At 33.0% G+C, this 22,117-nt stretch overlaps 2 protein-coding genes across 2 annotated transcripts in view; one reads left to right on the forward strand and one right to left on the reverse strand.

Annotated features, from left to right (window-relative positions):
- Nucleotides 1–10,023: 10,023 nt before the first annotated feature.
- LOC129224713 (uncharacterized) lies at nt 10,024–10,756 on the reverse strand. The gene has a single exon (XM_054859260.1). It carries the CDS (start codon nt 10,589–10,591, stop codon nt 10,244–10,246), a length of 348 nt encoding a protein of 115 aa, XP_054715235.1. The 5' UTR covers nt 10,592–10,756; the 3' UTR covers nt 10,024–10,243.
- A 204-nt stretch (nt 10,757–10,960) lies between these two features.
- The window catches only part of LOC129224148 (GPI transamidase component PIG-S-like), a 35,023-nt gene continuing 23,866 nt past the window's right edge, over nt 10,961–22,117 (forward strand). Inside the window, exons 1-6 of the mRNA XM_054858563.1 lie at nt 10,961–11,092; nt 12,043–12,179; nt 15,853–16,048; nt 16,898–17,056; nt 18,002–18,117; nt 18,220–18,340. Coding sequence (XP_054714538.1) covers nt 11,074–11,092; nt 12,043–12,179; nt 15,853–16,048; nt 16,898–17,056; nt 18,002–18,117; nt 18,220–18,340 — 748 coding nt within the window. The 5' untranslated portion in view covers nt 10,961–11,073. The remainder of the gene's footprint in view (nt 11,093–12,042; nt 12,180–15,852; nt 16,049–16,897; nt 17,057–18,001; nt 18,118–18,219; nt 18,341–22,117) is intronic.

Below are 22,117 nucleotides of genomic sequence, written 5' to 3' on the forward strand. Positions count from 1 at the left end.
CGGGACAATTTCTCCCACTTGAAAAAAAATTGGCAATTTCTCCTGATTTAAATCTATTGATTGAACTATCATTGTTGAATGTTTTTGTGTTTCGTCTGACTGTTTGAGGCTTTTCTCAAGTCAAATCTTAAAGTAACGTTTTTCCCCCAAGATTGGCTAATAATAACTATAGATTTGGTTGATTATTTTCCATTTAAACGGAACTTTAGTGTAATTAATGGGTTTTTTTATTATTTGTGCTGATTGGATTTTTTAATCATTATCCAATCTAATAGCAGAAACCTCGCCAAAATTTATGCAGAAAGATTTCAGTAGCGGATGCACTTGGCAGTTTTTTCAACTGTCACGGTTTTTGAAGTCAAAGACTACGTAATAATGTTTGTCAGCTTTCACCATGTAAACAAAATATCGTCAATCAAAGAATCTTTCTTTTTTTACTGCAAAATAATCCAGCAACTAAATTAGGCAAATCCATAAACAGCACAAAAACTTACATTAAGGTGACTTGGTGCACAAATTCAAACTATCGCCAAATTTTACTATTTATTTTGGAAACATTACGGATGACAATGTTTAGCGCTATTTTATGGTGACCAAAAGTATCTTAGCATATGGCGACAATATCTCTTTAACAAAAATTAGTAACATACCGTTTTACAAAGTTAGGAGGTGGAGCATTATCCAAGGCATCCCAAAACGATTCCCGCAAATTTGGTAATATTTTAAATCGCACCTAGAACCCACAATAATTGAGAATTTCCAAAATAACTAAAGCAAGTTTAAGGGGATCACAGGTGCGTGGCTACATTTTTTTAAACAGTTCGTTCTTCAATAGACATACAGAGAAGGTAAAAATAAGTATTAACTGAAATCTTTTTACACATGTGAAGTTTAATTTCATATTTCGGAAATTCTTCAAATTTGTATACGCTTAAATTTCGTGTTTTCGTTTCTAAATGAATACTATTTTGCTCTTTTTACTTACTGCTACTTTAGTTTTATGAGTAGGGAAGAAGCTAGATTTTAAGTCACGTCAAAAAGGTGTGTTTTAAGTTCTTTCACTTAAAACAAAACAAATGCAAGTAACGATTGTTTCTGATCATTATTGCTAACCCAGGCAACGCCGGGTATTTTTGCTAGTTTTATCTAAACGTTAAAACACATTGATTTTTTTTTACTATTGAATATTTAAAGTACTTTTCCTATTTTTAAAAGTAAGCTGAATGGATTCATTAGTTCAGATTGCTTTATTATCAAGTTTTATTTTGCCTTCTTTATTCCAATTGAACAACTGAATTAATTTCAGAACTTTGTTGACTCTAAGCCGATAAACATAGAAAACTGCCAAATTTTAAGAATCTTTTTTTTTCTAAAAAGTATGAAAATTATAATTCTTGGAAATAATGGTACTACTGTTTCCTAGAATTATAGTTGAAGGATTGGTGGTTTTAGCTGGGGGGGGGGAAGGGGAGTAAACATTAAATTTAATTCGGATCATGCATTTGTGTTGAAACTGGTCTACTTAAACTATTATTAAAAAATAGTTACTGACATGAAATGAAAATAGCTAAAATGTTGCTTTTTCATCTATTTTATAAAATACTAGCAAAAATACCCGGCGTTGCCTGGGTCAGTAATAATTATGAGAAACAATTGTTACTTGCATTTGTTTTCTGTTTTAAGTGGAAGAATTAAAAACACACATTTTTGATGTTATTAAAAATCTAGCTTCTTTCTTACTCATAAAACTAAAATAGCAATAAGTATAAAGAACAAAATAGTATTCATTTAGATACGAAAGCACGGCAGTTAAGTATATACTAATTTGAAGAATTCCAAAAATATGAAATTCAACTTCACGTGTTTAAAAGGATTTATCTGTTAATACTTTTTCTTTCTTTTCTTTTTCTTTTTAACATTAAGTCTAAAACTTTCTTTTTATAGCTATTAAAGTGCAAACTGTTTAAAAAAAAACGTACCCGTCCGTAATCCCCTTATACTTGCTTTAATTATTTTGGGAAATTTTAATTAGTGTGGTTTCTTGGTACGATGTAAAATGTTACCAAATTTGCGGCAATCGTTATGGGATACCTTCGATAATGTTTCCTCTCCTTACTTTGTAAAGCGGTATGTTACTAATTTTCGTTAAAGATACATTTTCGCCAGATGTTGAGATACTTTTGGTCACCACAAAATGGCGCAAAACAGTTTCACCCGAAATGCTTCCAAAATAAGTAGGGAAATTTGGCGATTGTTTGAAATTGTTCAAAAAGAAAAATGGAAGGAAGTTTTTGAGTTGTTTATGGATTTGCCTAATTTACTCGTAGTTGGCGGATTACTATGCGTATTAAAAAAAGTTTGAAAGATTCTTTTAATGGCGATATTTAGTTTGTGTACATTATGAAAGCTGAGAAACATTATTACGTAGTCTTTGACTTCAAAAACAGCAACAGTTGAAAAAACTGCCAAATGCATCAGCTACTGAAATCTTTCTGCAGAAATTTTCGGTGAGGTTTTTGCTGGTAGATTATATAATGATTAAGTGTCCAATCAGCACAAATAATTTAAAAAACCAATTAATTGCGTTAAAGTTCAGTTTAAATCGTAGAGTAAAGAAATTACACTGAGAGGCCCCGCTATACTAAGAAATTGAATCCGGAATGTACCGCTGTATCCTAATATCCTTAGCTTCCTGCTAAACATCTTGAGATACATTTTGATTCAAAACATTCCATTACTGAAAACTCAATTGGTTATTAATTTAAACTTAGATATTGTTTCAAGTTTATGAAGCACGTTTTAGAAACTGCATTAAAACCTGAATTAAAATACAAACCACTCCGCCAGCTACTTTATTCGGTCTCTTTGCGAGATTGGTGAAAACTATCCTCGCGAAGCGGTCATGTTATCATAACCCCGCCCATTATTGCACCACTGTATGCCATAATTCCGGTTTTAACTTCATCTCCTTTTAACCATAGACCGGGCCTCTCTATGTAAATTTCTTTACTGTATGGTTTAAATGGAAAATAATCTGCCAAATCCAGTTATTTGCCAATCTTGTAGGAAAACGTTACTTTAAGATTTGACTTGAGAAAAGCCTCAAACAGTCACACGAAACGCAAAAATATTGAACCGTACAACAATTCTAGCTATCAACTGAGAGTTGAGATGATACACTAAATAATGAATTGAGTTGATGAGAGCCTTCGAACATGGAACAAAAAAGCTCATAACTCGTTTTTTATACAACTTAGAAACTTCGAACAGATGCTATCTTCAGCAGAAAAATTGGCGCTTTCGATGGACATATAATGTTAATATGTGCACATTTTTTTTCCACCCCCATATTGGGGCATTTATGATAAAATTGGGACTAAAATTGGAATAAAAAGGGAACTATCAGTGGGATTTTTTTCGAACTGGTCTATATACCTTCCCAGTACCAAACTGAACAAACGGTGAAAGTTTCAGCCAAATCTGCCGGGTAGTTTCTAAGATCTTAGGGAACAAATTTACCAAACTCCATTTTTATGTATATAGATACTACGTTAATAAATGTAAAGTAATTAATACCCAAAAATTTTTGAACATGTAAAAAAATTTGTTTTTTTTTTTTTTTTAAATCTGATTTAAATAAAAAAAATCAGATTTAAATTTTAAAAAATCCAACTTTTGCGGTTTTTTCAAAAAAAATCATGAACCCTGCTTTGAGCAAACTACACATCTCCGTCCAAGTTCTTTGTCTCCTTTTTCAGCTTATGATGTTAGAAAGAAACTACTGTATGAAAAAGTCCAATAAAAAATATTTATAGTTGTTTCAATATTGCTCGAAAGATCTATAAATGGATCAGTCGTAAATTAAGATATTTCCTCCTCTGAAAGATAATGTGTTCACCATGGCTAAGCAAATGAATCTAAAAATAAAACCCCTTGCTAGAATGTCTCCCATTAAATCACATTATGAATGGAATCGAAACTAGAAACAGCCACTTCAAAATGAGTATATTTTTCCCTTCTCACTTGCTAGCATGTTTGTTTATATTTTCTTTCACGAAATCCAATAAATCAGACATTTGACGGACCCCAGTCTGACTTTAGACAAAGAACTACAACGAACTAATGTTCGAGACCATTCATTTGAACAGAGCTTGGATAATGAACACCATCTGATAGTAAGCATTTCGTTCTGAAACCACAACTCAAACTAGCTCCGATGGCTGCTTAGTATTCGCTGTAATGCAAGGAAGCGTCTTTCGTCTCTAAAGGGCATCTAGCATTGACTCAAAAATGCGTCATTATTCTCGAACGGGTTAATAAATGGTCAGAATAACAGTCAAACTCAATAGTTAAATTTAAATTGACTAAATTAGGAGATGATTCATGATTTTTTCAGTACTATACAACATAGTCGAATTTTATTATCCCAATTATTTTTTTAAGTACCTAACACTTTACCATGAAAAGATGGTCATTTTTTGTTTGAACCATTAACCCAGGGCAGTCCAACTGGCGGCCCACCAACTTCTTATTCAGCATATTTCTTTTTTCGACATTTATTGGTATCAAGAAGCATCCGAGACTACCCTTCTTGGTTAAGCCGGGGTCCCCGAAATTTCCTCTTGATTGCCCTTTTATACTCTTTTTATTGTTTTGAGAGAAAAAGGTACAGGGCATCTACACAGAGCCGATCCTAGCAGGTGTGCACGCACAAGGGCGGCCAAAGCAAACGGCCGCAGGCGGCATCATATAGTTCTTTTAATCAAGAAAAATTCCTGAAGAATTTCTCACAATATAACTTATAATAAGTCGAATAAATATGCTGAATTTTAAATGTTCAATTATCAAAGTGCCGATTTTCCAACTGCATAGCATATTAAGAAAATGGAATGTTAGAGCACATGGTGTTGATCCATTATCAATTAATATCAACTCTTTACATACATGCTACATTTGGTTACAAAATTTGTGACAGAACCGGTAATTAGACATGGATACAGGGGAGGGGCAATGACGGAAATCCCCCCGCCCGAAGCATAAAAGGGTGCCTTCTAACCACCACCAGTGCTTACCCCCCAGCCCCCTCCCCAAGCGCTTTTATTGACCCTAAACAACGAAGACATATTTTATATAAAACAAATTATACTGATTAGGTACTCTCACAAGTATTTCAAACAACAAATTCTGTGTTCAGCATTCGTGCAGACTGGAGAGGCAATGGAAAATTGCGACTCCACCGAGAGTCAAAAATATATGATCAACGAACTAAAATTTTTAATTTTTCCCCTTTACGGCATTTTTTTCTGATTAAAATCACGACTGCCCGTTTTCAGATCAAATAGGAGTACAGGACCCTTGCCTCCCTAAAAATGATTGCTTCAAAATCCAAAATGTTCTTTCTGGGGACTTCCTAACGTCATCAAAAATTGCTCAATAGCTTTTTCGAAATTTTTGTGGAAGGGCCCTGGAATCCATTCCCTAACATTACTATCAAAGATAGTCACAATTAGTGTCTCTAAAGAGGCCTCCTAATCCCACACCCTCTCACTTAACGTATTCAAAAATAAACTAAAATTGTCTAGCAATCGTCAGTTTCAAAGAACTTTCAGAGAAATACCCCGGATCCCCCTTTTCTCCAACGTAATCATTACAGCTCAAAATTTCGTTTTTAGACGGTTCCGTGGAGCCACCAACCCCTTCCTGTCTAAACTAGCCTGAAATAGAAGTTGTTTCAAAAAACAGTTCGTGAGGGCACACTGAACCCCTGCCCGTTCTTTGTCCCATCGTTATCAAACAATGCCTAAAATACGATTTTGGGACTTCAACTTCTAAAAAATTCTGGATGGCGTATGTAAATTTTCACGGTGCTAATACATCCGGCATCCCTCATCAATCGCTGAGGTGAGGTGGAGAAAAGTCTTTAGTTGTGTTTTTCAGATATTTATATCAAAAAATATTCAGAAAGATCCGCCGAAGCTTCCCAGTTCCTTGAACGTCACAAAAGATAGTACGAAATTGCGCTTTTAGAAATATCCGCTTGGGGACTCTAAAACCCTTCCTTCACAAAAATAGCCTTAATTTGATTTTAGTTCCGAAAAATATTTCAGTTCAGAATATTTTCCCGTTTCCCCTATCGTGTACAAATATAGCCAAAAATGTGTTTTTGAAACAATAGAAAGATGCCAGACCCCTTACCATCACGAAAGACAGCTTATTTGAGTTTTAAACTTCAATTTCGAAAATTTGGGATATTAGACGACCGAACCTCCCTCCCTCCAGCATTGTCAACAAAGATAACCAAAAATTGCATGTTAGAAATTTCAGTTTCAGAAAAATTTTGGGAAGAGCGCCAATCCTTCCTAAGCTAAGGTCAGAAAAAAAAGCTGCAAATTGACAAGAATTTTAGGAAAGAACTCCAACATTACTTTCCCCTCAAGTCGTGTAAAATTTCCTAAAATTGCGATTTTTGATGTCAATATCGTGTGAAAATTTCTCCATGGACCTTGAATGTTCCCGACACTTTTTTCCTTGCAACCAAACACAACCAAAGATTCATTACAGCTATTTTTCATACGCCAATTTTGAAAATGGGTGGGGGGAGTTCCCCCCTCCCCGTTTTTCCCTCCTCAGTCCTTCCTCTGATGTCACCAAAGATAGACTATAAAATGCATTTTAACGACTAGTAAATTTTATTATCTATTACTTTCTTCAAAGATGTAAATTGTGCCTAAGGAGTTTCTAACTATAAAACTTTTCTTCCTTTTTACATAAATTCATCCTTTTCTGTTTTTTTTTTTTTTTTAATTAGAACTTAATCCAGAAATTTGAAGAAAGATTTATATAGACGTTAAGTTTTAGTCAAAACATGCAAATTGCTCTTGAGGGGCGACACATTAAGTCTTTGCACGCAAGCAGGCCGACACTCTAGGATCGGCCTTGCATCTACTGGTCAAGGTCAAGCAGTCCTACCCTGCACGCTGGTGTTCAAACGAATTCCTAGAAATAGTATTGCCTCGCATTGGCGGAGGTAGACAGGGAGGGAAGAGAGAAACATTTCAGATATGCAAAACCTGCCTGCAATTGGTTAAAAATAAAGACCCCCTCACTGATTCTACGGCCTTTGTTGATTTCGAAAAAAATTTGAGAATTTGCTCTCATCGCTTCCGTGTTTGGGAGCATATATTTATGCCAAAGTGCTTCTTCGACAATGAACTTTATCAAGAATCGTCACAGGAGCTCTCTCTCCGACAGTTCATCGATAGACCTTCTTCTGCTGGCAACAAAAAGCATCGAGGTTGGCATTCCTGCCAACCTCGATGTATTATCGCCTTGTAAAGAAGGCGGATCTGTCTCAATTTTCACATTAAAATTTAAGCAAATTGTTTTATAATCCTCCTGTTTCATTGTTTTATAATTAATTACCTCTTATACATTAATTATTATTGTACAGGTAGTTATCAAAATAATGGAAACACCTGTGAACAAAAGTGACATTTTTGACTACTTCATAAGTAATAAAGAATAAAACTAGATGTCTGTTTTTTTTTATGAGTAGCAATGTACACACTCAGGTAGTATATGGTAGTTTAATTGAAGCTCTGGGAAGTCTTGAATTTTTTTCAAGCACGTGAAATGTTGGACCTCTTAAATTTTAAAAGAGGCCATATTGTTGGAGCACGTCTAGCTGGAGCAAGTATAACTGAAACATCTCAACTTTTCGGCGTTTCTAGAGGTACAGTGCGTAAAGTCATGACAGCATACACACAGCACGTAAGACAAGCTCGGCAAAGCAAAATAATAGATGGAAAAAAAAAGCTCAGTAAAAGAACCGACGGGTATTGAAGCGGATTGTAATGTCTAAAAAACGAGCAATGGCAGCAAAAGTGACCACAGTACTAAATCACCATCTGGGTTCACCAGCTTGAGTGATTACAGTCAGAAGGCACCTTTATTAACAGAACATTTACTGCAGAGTAGTGATTCCCAACACCACATTTGTCTCGGTGTTTCCATTATTTTGATAACTACCTGTATAAGAGGTAAGAACTTATTGTTCAAATTTTTCAAACTGCGGCCTGTCAGGTGATCAGTGACCGGAATTCTGGCCCGTGGTCTCTTTGCAGTTGGATAGCCCTGCATTAACCTATAAAATGTGTCATTATCATATGTCACTTTAGCATTGGCCACAGTGCAAATATTAGTATACAGTAAAACCGCTTTAAGTGGCCAACCCTCTTAAAGACCAATTTTTTTCGGCAGATTTCTTAGCTCATAGACTTAATGTTAAAAACATCCCCTAGCAACAGGCACCCAACCCTTCTGAACGGCCACCGGGTGGATGTCTGTCCCATATTTCAGGAAGATATATTCATATCCCATTTTTAATTGACAGCCTTTCAGTAAAAAGAGAAATTTTTGAGTAAAAATGGCACTTACGCTTATTTTATTAGTTGGTCAACGTGTGTGTGTGTGATCTTCGTTGTAAACTACACACTGCCAAAGATCATTTTCATGAACCTCGTTAAGCATATTAACATGAGTACAGAAAACCGGCGAGAAAATTAATAGAGTAAGATTTCGAATTTTTCCAGTACAAAACAGCAGGAGTGCTTTAATTATTAAATTGCCAATAGAGAGGAACGTGTTCTGGGTAACAAGAATTACGTTTTTCAATTTTGAGATTGATTTAATTTTGCTAATCAGTGTGCTGTGAGCATTATTAATTTTTACAAGAAATAAATTTTTGTGCCTTTTAGGTACTAATTCAGCCTTAGACAATCAATTTAATAATACGTTTTGTAATTGTCAGCTAGCTAAACTTTCAACTGAAGTTATTTTGGGGAAAATAGATCACCATCGGAAATTGGAATGCAATGACAAATAAATTGGCTAGAGATTTAAGTTTTTAACTGAGAAACAAATTTGAATACAATTGTTGGAGAAAAGTAGAAACTTAGTCACAAATTGTATCCTTTCTTCAAAAAATGTAAATAATAAATAAAATACTATTTTCCCTTTAGAAATGTCTCAAACTTCTTTTTATGTGTTATACTTGCCTAGATTATGTATTAAAGTAGTTATATTGCAACTGTAATAAAACCGTTTAAAACCGCCACTCCCCTTGAACGGCCGAAATTTTTCAAAACGGAGGGGTGGCTGCTCAGAGGTTTCACTGTAATTTGTATTCGCCTCATTCTTTGGAAAGGGGGACTCAACACATTCTCTTGTTTTTGAAGTTAAATATAGTGTGCCTTTTTCACATGTAGACAATAGACATAACTTGTCCTTTTCTGAAATCAACAAATTCAAATTAACAAGCTCAGTTTTAAAAGGAGAGAAAATATTTAAAGACGCTTAAAAAAGTTCATTATTTTGAAAAATTTGTTCAACCAGCATTAGATCAAGTAGGATTCTGATGAAGTTAGTTTTAACTCCACTATCTTGGGTCTTACAACTAAAAATTTCTCCAAAATACTGAGGACCATAAAAAAATTACCAATATCCTCAAGAAACTTAAAATGGATGTAATGTAAAGTGATAAAAGATCCGTGCCATTTCAACAGAATTTTTTTTTTGAGCAATCACGATTGCTTATTGTTCTCATTTGACAGTCCTTGGCATTGTGGTTCCTTTTTCAGCTTGGACCCAGGGGCCTCTGCAGGCGGTGCGGCTGCTCCGGTCCTGAGCTATCCGCTTCTCCTGGTCGGAGGCGTCCATGTCCTAGACACACGCACGCTCTCACACACACAACTTCACACTCGTACGTGCATACACGCAGGTCTACGCACACACACAAGCCTACACACTTACACACATAACTATGCACATGTTACCACCCAGGAGGAGAGGCAGGCTTCAGAGGACAGGAGCCGTTTCTAGAAACTCTAATGAGTAGGGTCCTTTCGCAGTTCGTGATTGTGAAAAACATCATTTAAATTCAAAATTTCAGAATTCAAATTAATTTTTTTTTTGTTGGGTTGATTATTTTCTAAAAAGGTTTCATAGTGTTGAGAGTCAATAATATGAACACTGAAATAAAAATTTATTTTTCCTTTTAATCAAATCACCAAACTTTCTGTTTTTATGAAAACATGCAAATTAATGTTAAATAAATCATTCACACGAGGGGGCAGGAGACACACACATCTTCGTTCTAGTTCAAAAAGAAGAATGTAGAAATAGTTAATATACAAATTAAACAGTCAGATGATTTTTCTAGAAAATCCCCTATATCCAATTAATTTTAATTTTCAGAACTTCCGTCACTTTCGGCTGAAGCATTTAATCCCTCCTCTATGGGAGAATGCAAACCCATCTGAGATTTGTAGAAAACAACTGTAGAATCACTGTCGCGTATTCCCAAGAGAACAGATGAATATCCAGGTCCTTCCACTCGATTTTTCAATTCTTCAAAACTCATTACTCTCTTACTGCAAAGTATACTAACTGCTTCTGTGCTACTGACCTCGTCTTTCTTTCCAATAAGGTACGGTTTATTATGGATTTCATCATACCTTATTTCATGCCAACTGTCTTGCAATTGTTTCATAGTCGCTTTTGTGGCTGATTTTTCGATTTCATCCAAAGACATATCAGATAAACCGGACTGATGTGCGGAAAACTAAGTCGTCAGGAATTTCACAAAGTAATAACTTGGCAAATAATTGAGTATGAATGAAAGTAGTGAACTATCTCACACTATACACTTCAATATTGAAATATAGTTTGGTTTTTTTCTTCTCCCAGGCGCTTTCAAATGAAAAATAAACAAAGGGTTGAGTTGTAAGCAATGCTTCTTGCCTGAGATGCTATTTCAAATTCTAAGTACTTAAAGTCTTACTGAGGCTTAAAATTTTTTGAATTCTCTCATTACAAATATTTAAGTACATAATTTCGATAAAACTTGATGAAAGTGCCAAATTAGAGAAGTCCATTTTAAGTATATTGAATTGCCAACTTAACTGTATTTGTAACGTATGAAAAAACATAAACATTCCGGCGAAGTTTGACAAGGAATGCAATTCAATTTGCATTCATTTTGGTAACTTAAAAAATGCCGTGAATGATTTAAAAATGGAGAATCAAATTATACGTAAGTCGTTTTTCAACTTTTCTGATTATTTTGCGTGTTGCACTCATAGCTAGCGTAGTTGTATTCAGATTCTGTCCTGTTGCATAGGTCGTTTCTTTCAAGTTTATACTAAATACTAAATTCATCGCGGAGCCTTTGAGTTCTTGACTTAAGACAGGGAGCCATCCCTCCTGAGAGCGATGTCGCTCCCTCCTCAAATGCTGAAAAGTCCCCCCATCCAAAATGAGAGCCCCCCTAAAACGAAAAAAATACCCCTTAAAGCACATCCCTAAAAGTTTCAAAGGCACAGCCTGCGTCATCGACCACCATGCTCCATCGTGGGCACCCTTACTCAAGAGGGTAAACCACATTTTTTGTTGAAAAAATATACATAGCGAAATTAATTTCCTAAAAAAATCTTTTTTAATTAGTCATGCTTATCAATAGATGCACCCCGTATTATAAATAATTAATTTATAATGTATGCACATGAAATATCTGCATAAAATTGAAATCTATAGTATTAAAACTTGATGTATGCCTAGGAAAAAAAAAATTAAACAAATTATTTTTGGATCTCATCTTATTCTTGGTCCCAAATTTTTGTGTTAAATGCTTTTCTCGAGTGTGTTTTATTTTCTGCATCCAAGCTAACTTAAATTTTACTTTTGTCGATCAAATTTAGTTAAAGATTTTTTTTTCTATCTGTATTTATATTTACATTAAATATTTGTATATGCTAGAGCAGGGGCATGCACAGAAATTTGAGGGCCTATTAGAAAAATGACTTTTACAGGCCCCCCTCCACATTGTTTATCCCTACGTCCCTGCATAGATTTCACCCCGATTTCAAAAAACCCTTGCCTCCCTTCAGGCTCGGGCCTGGCCTAACAGGTATCCCCTCTTCCCCTGTGCAAGAGGGATGTTTCTTTTTCCCAGTTGTGTGACATATTTTTAATTGTTTATTCTAGCTCTGAGTTCAGCGGTATCAACCAGTGTGTTCATTTTGACATTTTTGCTAGTCGGAGTGCCACTTTGGTGGAAAACAACTGAAGTCTATCGATGTGATGTTCCACATCATGAATGCCAGCAACTTCTGGATGAACCAGTAAGTAGATTTCATGATAAGTGTCCCCAAATGTGTTTATGGGTGATTTTCTCTATTTGTTAACTTTTGCTTCCTAATGCTATATCTTTCAACTAAATATTTATTTTCAGTATTTAATGACACATTTTACTTAAAATATTCACAAAGAGTATTAACAATAATGATCAGTCACATTTTGTACTTAAATTTCCTTTTTAAAAAGTAAAATGCAGGCAAAATGTAATTTCTGTACCTTGTCCTCAATACACATTTGTCAACTTTTATACAAATTTATTGTGTTATAAAAGGGTCAAAAAATAAATACATACATTATGATATTGCATAACTGTATATTTGAATGTGACATAACAATATTCTTCAATTTATTCTATACATTTCAAAAAACACATCATTATGTATGCGTCCTCAGGTTTTGTGTTAATACTACCCCAAGTAGAAAAAGAGAGTAATAAAGTTCAATAGGTGATGCTTGTTGTCTAAAAATTAACTTCCAGAATACAAGGAACGTTCTTCTCTGCAGAAAAACAAAACTTGAACCAGGTAATACATCTTTGAGTGTTTGTAAGCCTTATTTTATCTAGGAAAATCCATTTATTCAATGTCACTGTCCCCCTACATATCTTTTAAGAAATTGAAAATATAAAAAAAAGGTTTGCCGAAAGTGTAATTATGTACATTTAGAAGCTATGAATAGTTAAATTAAAATAATGAAAAAGTTTTTCTCCTGTTCTGCCAAAACTACTATTGTGTCGCCTCTGTCTCCTCTTCATAGGGAATTTCAGGTGACAGTAATTTACCTAGTTACCCCAGTGGTTTAGAAAGCTTTTAGAGCTCTTGATTTATTTGGTTATGTCATTTTTCAATTCTTTTCTTGAATCTCAAATAGTAATAATGTAAGAATATTGATCGTAATATTTAAGATTTAAAGATATTTAGTTACATCTAAAGTTATTACATAGTACAATCCAAAAGTAATGATCCTCACGTTATACTGATGCATGCACATTGTGCAGCTCACTCCGCTTGTCAACAACAGTGGCGGGGGTTGTTGGCTTTACAGGGCAACGCAGGTCAGTTGCCTCCCAGCTTTCGGAGTGGTACCATCAGCTTTAACAGTAACCCCTATATGGTGGTGCGCAACACGGTGATATGGAAAGCCCGTCAGAGCAACGCAAAAAAATCCAATTTTGCTTCTGGTTTCCTTCCCAAGCGTTAGCAATGCTTCAACAGGCATTTGGGACTGAGTGTCTGTCCTATTCCCATGTAGAAAAGTCACAGGAGGCCTTTAGTAAGGCTGGGAAGTGATGACTGATGAACCCTAGTCTGGACTCCCGTCCTCAGTCTGTATTGGCGTAAATTTGCAACGAGTGACGGAATTTTTGAACATGGACTGGTGTTTGAGTCTCTACTAAGTAGCAAAAGCCATGGACTTATCAGAAACAACAGTGCAACGCATTGTTACAGAGAAGTTGCACATACGGAAAGTCTGGGCGAAACTTCTGCCGAGAGTTATGACTGAAGAAGGTCCGAGTCAACGTACCTTGGTGCTCTAGCCTTCCTACAGTCCAGGCTCATGGCCGCCTGATTTATTCTTGTTTCCACTATTAAAATCAGTGCTGAAAAGAAAAAGTTTTGATTCCATCTAGGGCATCCAAGCACACGTGATGGCAGCCCTTGCAAATATTCCCGGAACAGGACTTCAGGGATGCCTTTGAGTCGTGGAAAAGCCGCCTACAGAAGTACATTGTAGCATGAGGTGCCTATTTTTAAAATTATTAGTTGTACCGATCAGCTCAATAAATCTGTCTTTTTTAAATGAAGGCTCAATACTTTTGGATCGTACTATGTAGTTGTTTTATTAGTTAAATGATACATTTTAAAAACATATAAAAATAAACTTTTAGCTATTAACTACTATTCTTAATGTGAAATTGAAATTTTCTAATCAATATTTTTTAAGTTGTTTAAAATAATTAGTGTCTAAAAATAGTTTTCATTTACAGAATACAGCAAAATAAAACAGTAAAAAAAAAAATATTTTTCAAAACTAAACAGCATTTTTATTGCTGTGAAATTCTTTCACTGTAAGTTCAACAACCTCTTTTATTCTTAGAATAATCTGGAATCTTTGTTTAATTGTTTTAACTAAGTTATGGTTTAAAATAGATGCATAATATGAGTTTTTAATTTCATATTTGGATTTTGTTTCATCTTTATTTTAAAAAATGCTGTTGTAAAGCGGTGTTAGGCTTAGGAGGTCTGATCAATGTTTATTGTGAAACTAATTTAATTTGTATGCATTGTGCATTGAGTCCATCGATTGTTAACATTTTATAATTAAATCAAAATTTCTAAAATTACACTTAAAAATAAAAGAAAGAAATAAGCTGTAACTCCTTGAAATGAACAAAAGTTGGTCAGTTGGTTGCAGTTATTTGATATAAAATGTTATCCAGGTATGCATTGGAATTGAGTCACAAATACTCTGTCCTTATATCTTTACGGTAGTAAATAATTTCTTGTATTGAAGAAAATGTATTTAAAAATACATTTTCTAATGCCTTTAGATGTTGTAAGGCAGTGTACAAGAACATAGATCTTTTATTACATTGTTCATCAACTTTCAAGGGGGGAACTGTTCATAGTGTGTGAGGTAATATGCAGGATAAATAGTTTCCCCCCACACTATAAATAGTTTTATTGTGTTTATCTTATGCCAAATATATTTAAAGTGCATAAGAAAAACACAGCTTTCTTGAAAACAAAACTATGTGTCACATAAATATGCCACCTAGGCCAAATTCTCTCCATTTCTACACTGTAGATAAGGGTAATTTAAGTGAAATAAACAAGATATATCTGAAATTTGAAGGTGATATGTAGTTTTTAAACAATGGGCTTAAAACACAGAAAAAGGAATTTTAAAGCCTTTTCTCAGTTTATCGTCATTTATGTCCCGGTATCCAAAAATTGAATTTAAATAAACAAATGATATTTTTGCTTAAAAATATTGAGTGTCTATTTTTAAAATGATGTAGTACTTAAGACAAAGTGATTCAATAATGTTTGTAATGTAAAAAAATAAAAGTTCTCATGAAAATAGAAATATTCCTTCAAAATTCTAGATATGATCTTTTTTTTTTATAAAGAATTTTTAAAATTTTTATGAAATATTACTTCAATAATGCATTTTGCTTTCCTTTTCATTATTATTTAATTAAATAAAAGATTAGAAGCATCTTTTGGAGTTTTTGTAGTATTAAAGTAAGGGACCTTTAATTACACACATTTTCCCTTGCATTTTAAATTTTAAACTGTTTTGAAATTTTTATTATTATTAAATGAAGTGTAGCAAAAATATACATACAGACAAATGTTATCCTCGTAGAAATTAATTTAGTTAAAATTTATAAAGTAAATTTTTTGTGTGCAATTAATGCTACAGTTTGTCTAAAGAATTTTTTTGGGGGGTTTGGAGCTTTGTCACTGGAACGTTTTTACAATTCTTAATAGCTTTGGGCTTTTGATCTAAGTATAACACAAGTATTGTATAGTGTAATCTAATGTGTGGTAACTATGAAATTAATAATTTGCAGTTTAATATTTTGTTTCTAGTATTTTTATAATTATAATTGTCTCTTTCAAGAACATCAATCTTCTTTTTCCTTTTTAGATAATTCATACAATACCTGTCAAGCTCATGCTTGCTGATCAAAACATTCAACAAGGTGTTTTATGGGAAGAACTTTTACATTCATCTAAAGAATTTGAAAAAGCATTTGATCAACCAATTATAAAATTTCATTGGACAATGAGCATTATTACGAATGGAGAAAAAAAGTTACTTAACCAGTATACTAAAATTTCTGGTAAAGTTACTATCATTTATTTATTTTTATACACAAGATTGCAATTAAGTTTGATTATTTCTGTCCTAGCCTGCCATGACTGTATACTTTAACATCTTATTAATTTTCTTTTTATTGTATTTCTTTTTACTAAGTTTTCCACAATACATATAGTTTAGTTTTTTTTTTTTTTAACTGTGTATTCATTTTAAGAAATTAAGTTTATCAAACCTCCTACAGGAAAAATGCCCACTTTGTGTATGAAGTAAAGCATTCCTTCATTTCTCCCCGTGTTAAACTTTGTAGGTCTAATGCCAGTGTCCTAACCTTTTTGAACCCATCGCCCCCCCCCCTCTAGAATTTGACAGACTCCTATCACCCCCTTCTTCCTTGAAAGAAAAAAAAAACCACAACTGCTGGTGAACATCTATATAGAGAGATACAAATCTTCGGTTGATGTTCGGGAAACAAACTAAATGTTCAGTTCGGCGGAATACTTTATAAATATTCATCCACAGAATAGTAAACAAATTTAAATATTCAACAATTGGTAAACAAACGTATTTTTTTCATATGAAATGAATGAAAATTATAGTAAAATGCCATAGTACAATATTAAAATGTTTACTTGCTAATATTATCACATTCAAACCAACTTTAATGTAGGGGAAAACATTATTTAAATACCCATTGCCCCCCTGTTGCCCCTCATAAATTTATTGCCCCCCTTTGAAGAGTGAAATTGGTTGGGGGCAATCGTCTCTTGATTGGGAACCACTGATCTAATGCTATGTTTTAAATTCATTAAGTATTTTTATTGCATTTTTGTGAAAAATATTTATTTAACTGATTTCCTTTTACTTAATATAGATTTAGATGCTGTATTAAACCGTCTTGAAGAAGATGATGGATCAAATAATCTTTTAAGATCTTATGATGAATTAAAAATTCTTGTTCTGCCTCAGAATTATTCAAAAGGACCTAAATTCTGCCTAGGAGTTGAGAGATATGGATATGTTTTGAATACAGGTAAAATATTGTTTTTATTTCTTCTAAATAGCTCAAAAGACGAACGTCATTTAGTTTTTTTTTAGTTAAAAAAAATATATTTTACTCATGATAAAAAATTTAATAAAATGCAGGGTGACAGTGGCGCAGTCACGGGAGTAATTTTGGGTTTAAAAACCCTCCCAGAACTCCAACACCTTCATTTCTCCCCCATAAATAAAGGGAAAAAAAAGTTTTTGAACTGCCTTAGAATTACAATTGGGCCTGATAGTGGCTACAGTAGATTTAGAAAGGGAAAATTCCCTGCATATTGCTTTTGCTTCTTTCCAATTTCAGAATGAATTTAACTACATCCCTTACTGAAAAAGCTTTTCACTTGCGTAATTTGACAATGGTCAATACTATCAGAGAAACAGGATGTGAGGTATGTGGTATGGACCAGAGTAATCTGATGAAAAAAATGGTAGCTGTTACAAAAGATGGTGTTTACCCATGAAAAAATTGATAAAGAGCATTTTTTTAAATCCTTACAGCCCATTTTTTAGCATAAGTTTTCCAAAATACAATAACAACATAAGGTATAATTTGGGACCATTTATTAGGTTTGCTACAACCTGAGGATCATCACATCTCAGGTTTGCTGTAGAAGGGTTGACTAATATTTTGTGATATTTCTGTACCTGAGTGCCAACTGGCGCAAGTTCAAAAATGGCAATTTTCAAGTTGTTAATGTAATGTAGGTAGAATCTTATTCCGCACTGAGTCATAACAATGTAATTCTATAGAAAAAAAATCTTTCATATTTTGTACCAGTGTTATAAGAACGCGAGTCTTAATCTTTACATGCACCAGACAAATGTTTTTACACCCTCCTGAAAGGTGGTGATAATGTCACTTTCATTAGTCTGACTTTGAAATATAGGTTTGTTCCTTGAGTTTTTTAATATTTTCCTCTCTCATGTCTAGATTCAGAAGTAGAACATCTTGTCCACAACATTCTATCTCTTGTTAAGAAAATGACTCAAGTCGAAAGATTAAGAAAGCTTTATACCCCGCCTTCATCCAACAGTCAAGACATGAAGGTACTGCATAGACTTGTTCTAACCTTTGTTTTTATTTCATGAAACATATTATTTCTAAATTAAGTGTTTAATATTCTTTTCAAATTTAAATATTTTTTGCAGCCAGACAAAGACCGTATGAGATCACTAAAATCATCCGTTTCATTTGACATCACATTTAGCTTGATTGTGCCTGAGCCTCAAATTCTAGATGTACACTGGAATATTCAAAACGCAATCGATGGTATGAACCTGTTGTTAAATTAATATTTTTGCATTTAAATTAGTTTTAAAGTTTACTATTACTTGAGATAAATGTTGCTGAGGATCAAATGTAGCTGTTGAAACTTGGATGTTTTGTAACCTTTGCTTAAATTACATAGTTGATGACAAAATATAAAATCTTTGGACACATTTTTTGCAGGATTGGGTTTTGGACTGTCCAAAACTGGTTTAGGACAGGACAGGTGGTTTTTACCGTCCTAAACTGTCTAAAACTGTCTTAAATTGTCCAAAAGTATGGAAAAGCTAAAGGGGTAATCTAACCAATTCGTATTTACACTGCAATATTCATAATGTATAAATATAGATATTAGTGTGAGATTTGATTAATGAGTATTTAATAATATTTTTCTCTTAAAATGTGTTTAAAAATATTTTATTAAAAAAAATTGCTAATAACTCTATTACATAAAAATTATGTAGCAGTTCATAGAGTTATGAAAGGAAAATCACAACACTAGCAAGACAACTAATTTCAGTTCCAATTATAACTCAAAGGAATGTTATTAAATGTGCAATATTTAGGTGCAAAAAAAGAAAAAAGCTTAATTTTTTTAATGGTTTTTGCAAATAATTTTCACATGATGTTTTAACAAAAATTATTTTAAAAATCATTGCTTAAAGATGTATAAATGTCGAAAAATTTGGTTTGTGGAAAAAAAACTCATGTATACAGATTGAAATTTTTAATGAAGAATTTAATTTCTTCATAATTAGATTAAAATCAGCTGTATAAATAACTTACATATGTATTTATACATGAATATTCACATTGAATAAATACATTAAATAGTTAAAAAATACATAAATCTGACACATTTTGTTCTGTTTTTGATATTTTCTCACAAAATCTAGTTTTGGGCAATTCCATGGTGTCGGACGTAAAAAATGAAGAAAAATTTCTCAGTTTTAATTCTATTTACCAAATATAAACTGTTCCAAAATGATCAAATTTATTTACAAGATACTTACTACATCCCACTGAATAAAAAATCATGTTAGTTTTTCAAAATAGATCCCTAAAGTATAAATTAAAAAAAATTAAAGAGTTGGTGTCGGATGTAAACACACAAATAGTAAAATTGATGGTTCACTTAAAAATTATTAAAAGTCTGTGAATTGGCTTACATTTTAATTTTAAAAACATCATAATTCTAGAGTACACTTATGATTGAAGCATATATCACAGTTTTCAAATGATATTATAAGGAATAAAATTATTTAAAAAAATATTTTTAGCTTGGTGTCGGACGTAAATTTTCGGTGTCGGACGTAAATCGTTGCATGTAAATGTATTTACATAACAATGATTACAGTTATAAATATGTAAATTATAGGTTACATATACTGAAACAAAATTTACCAAATAAATTCAAATGTAGGGTTGATTGGGGGAAGTGGGACACTAGGGTAAGTCACCCCCCAAAAACTGAAATATCCATATGGTTCTTATACTTTTTTGCATTGATCATGTCATGGTTCATCATAGTGATTAGTTCTGCATATATTTGGGTTAAGTGGAATTTTTTTCTAGGTCAGAGAACTTAGTCAAAAAAAAAAAAAAAAATCTGAACAATATTTTTTGGCGAGTTTAAGCAGCATTTTTCAAAGAAGTGTTTCCCGGTTAGCATTTATTTTTTTATGATCATTAAACATTCATGTACAGTTTAACTTAAAGTGCATACTGCAGTCAGAATTTTTGGGTAAAATATTATTAAAAACTGTTTTAGAGGAGGGGCCCCACTTACCCCATAAAATTTTGCTATAAGACGTCCCCACACTATGGGGTAAGTAGTCCCCCCCCCCAACAGTGAGGATTTGAAAATCAAAAGCAACTTTGATGAAATATTTGTATTAGTGAAATACAAGACAACTGTGATGACTTAGTAGGAATTGATAGTTCAGCTACAAAAGCTGGTGATTAGTTATTTGTGAAACTTACATGAAAGAAAACCATCAAGATTTATATGGGTTGAATGCTGATAATGGATCTTCCTTAGCCAACTTTACATAGATGCAGTCATTTAGTGTTTCTAATTTCTTTTTACACTTATAGTTTTGGCAAATTTGATCTTAATCAACTGTATTACGTTCATTCAACACAACTTTTCTCAAAAGGGGTCCTACTTACCCCTATCAACCCTAAATGTATATACAATAAATTCACTAAGTTGTTTTTTTATGCATGTTTCACTTTAACTTTGAAATTAAAGGCAAAAAAAGCAGAAACACAGTTGAAAACATATGTAATTTAAAGGAATGTAACGGTGTGGGACGTAAATGGTGTCGGACGTAAAAAAAAAATTTACGTCCGACACCAAGATTTTAGTAAAAAATATTCACTTGTTACAAAATGAAAATAGGTTACATCAAAAAGATTGAAATTCTTACTTTGTACCCAAAAATACATGTATGTAGCTTTAAAATTATTGGCTCAGCATAATTAACTGCCCATTTTGGTGTCGGACGTAAAACACTTAATGTACCCCAGAGGAATTCTTTTACAAATCAAAATGAATTGTATTTTGACACATTTTTGCAACATCACCAGCAACACTCTTTATCTTTAAATGGTTATTCATCTCAATTCATAATATTAGCATGTATTTTTTGGAAAAAACAGAATTTCTTGGAGAGTCTCCAAATATGGTTTGAAAATGCTCAAGATGTTGACCTTGGTTTAACCTGCTGTAACTTATTTATAACTGAAGTGATCAAATTTTAGACAGGCATTTCAAAATATACAACTCTTTACCTTTAAAATGACACCTAATTTGTTTACAAATTTTAATTTTGAAAATTTGATCATCTGGTTGACCTTATCATTAAATTGCCCTTTTTCCAAAAAGTTTTTGACCCTTTCGAACAGTTTTGGACACAAGGGCTTTGAACAGGATGGGAAAAACCTTGCCAACCCTGATTTCATTTGCACATATGCACAAACATGGGGAAATTTGGTTACTAATATAAAAAAAAAATAAAATAAACTCATGTGTACAAATTGAAATTTTAATCAAGAACTCAACTTCTTAGTAACATAACAACTAGTTTAAAATCAGCTGCGCAAATAGGTTGATTGTTCACATTGAATAAATGTTTAATACAAAACATTAATACTTTTTATTCTGCTTTTTGTTGTTTTCTCACTAAATACAATTTTTCTAAAAATATAGTTTTGAACACAAGGATTTTGGACAGGACGGTGAAAACCAGGGTTTTTACCATAGTGTCCAAAACCTTGCCAACCCTGATTTTCTGTGAAGGAGAAGTTCTTTAATATTGTTTCGCAAACAGCACTATTTACAAGAACAAAAACTCAAATTTTTATGTCTTGAAAAAATCATACAATATGGATTCTTTATAGATATGGGTGCATCTCCCCCCTTCACTGCGGTACTGGTCTGCCCTCAAAATTTTAAAACTGAGAGAACAAAATATTATTCAATGGAATTATTGTTCATAATGAAGTTTAGGAATGAACAGAGCTCTACATTCTCATTCCATTTCTCTTCTGAGTAATTTTAAGTGTGCTCATAAGACTGCTTATTTAAAATGTGCTTACCTCTAGAACTTGTGGCAAAATGAGTAACCTAAGAACTCCACACCACATATCCATTTTCTCACACCACACATTTTCCTATTTAAGAATATTTTCCCGTTCAAAGTATTTCATTTACTATTGATTCAAAACACAAAGGCTTTTTTCAAAATAATAGTATTTGATGAGTTTAATTTCTTC

Source organism: Uloborus diversus, chromosome 6 (assembly GCF_026930045.1).
Source record: "Uloborus diversus isolate 005 chromosome 6, Udiv.v.3.1, whole genome shotgun sequence".
NCBI classification, from domain to species: domain Eukaryota; kingdom Metazoa; phylum Arthropoda; class Arachnida; order Araneae; family Uloboridae; genus Uloborus; species Uloborus diversus.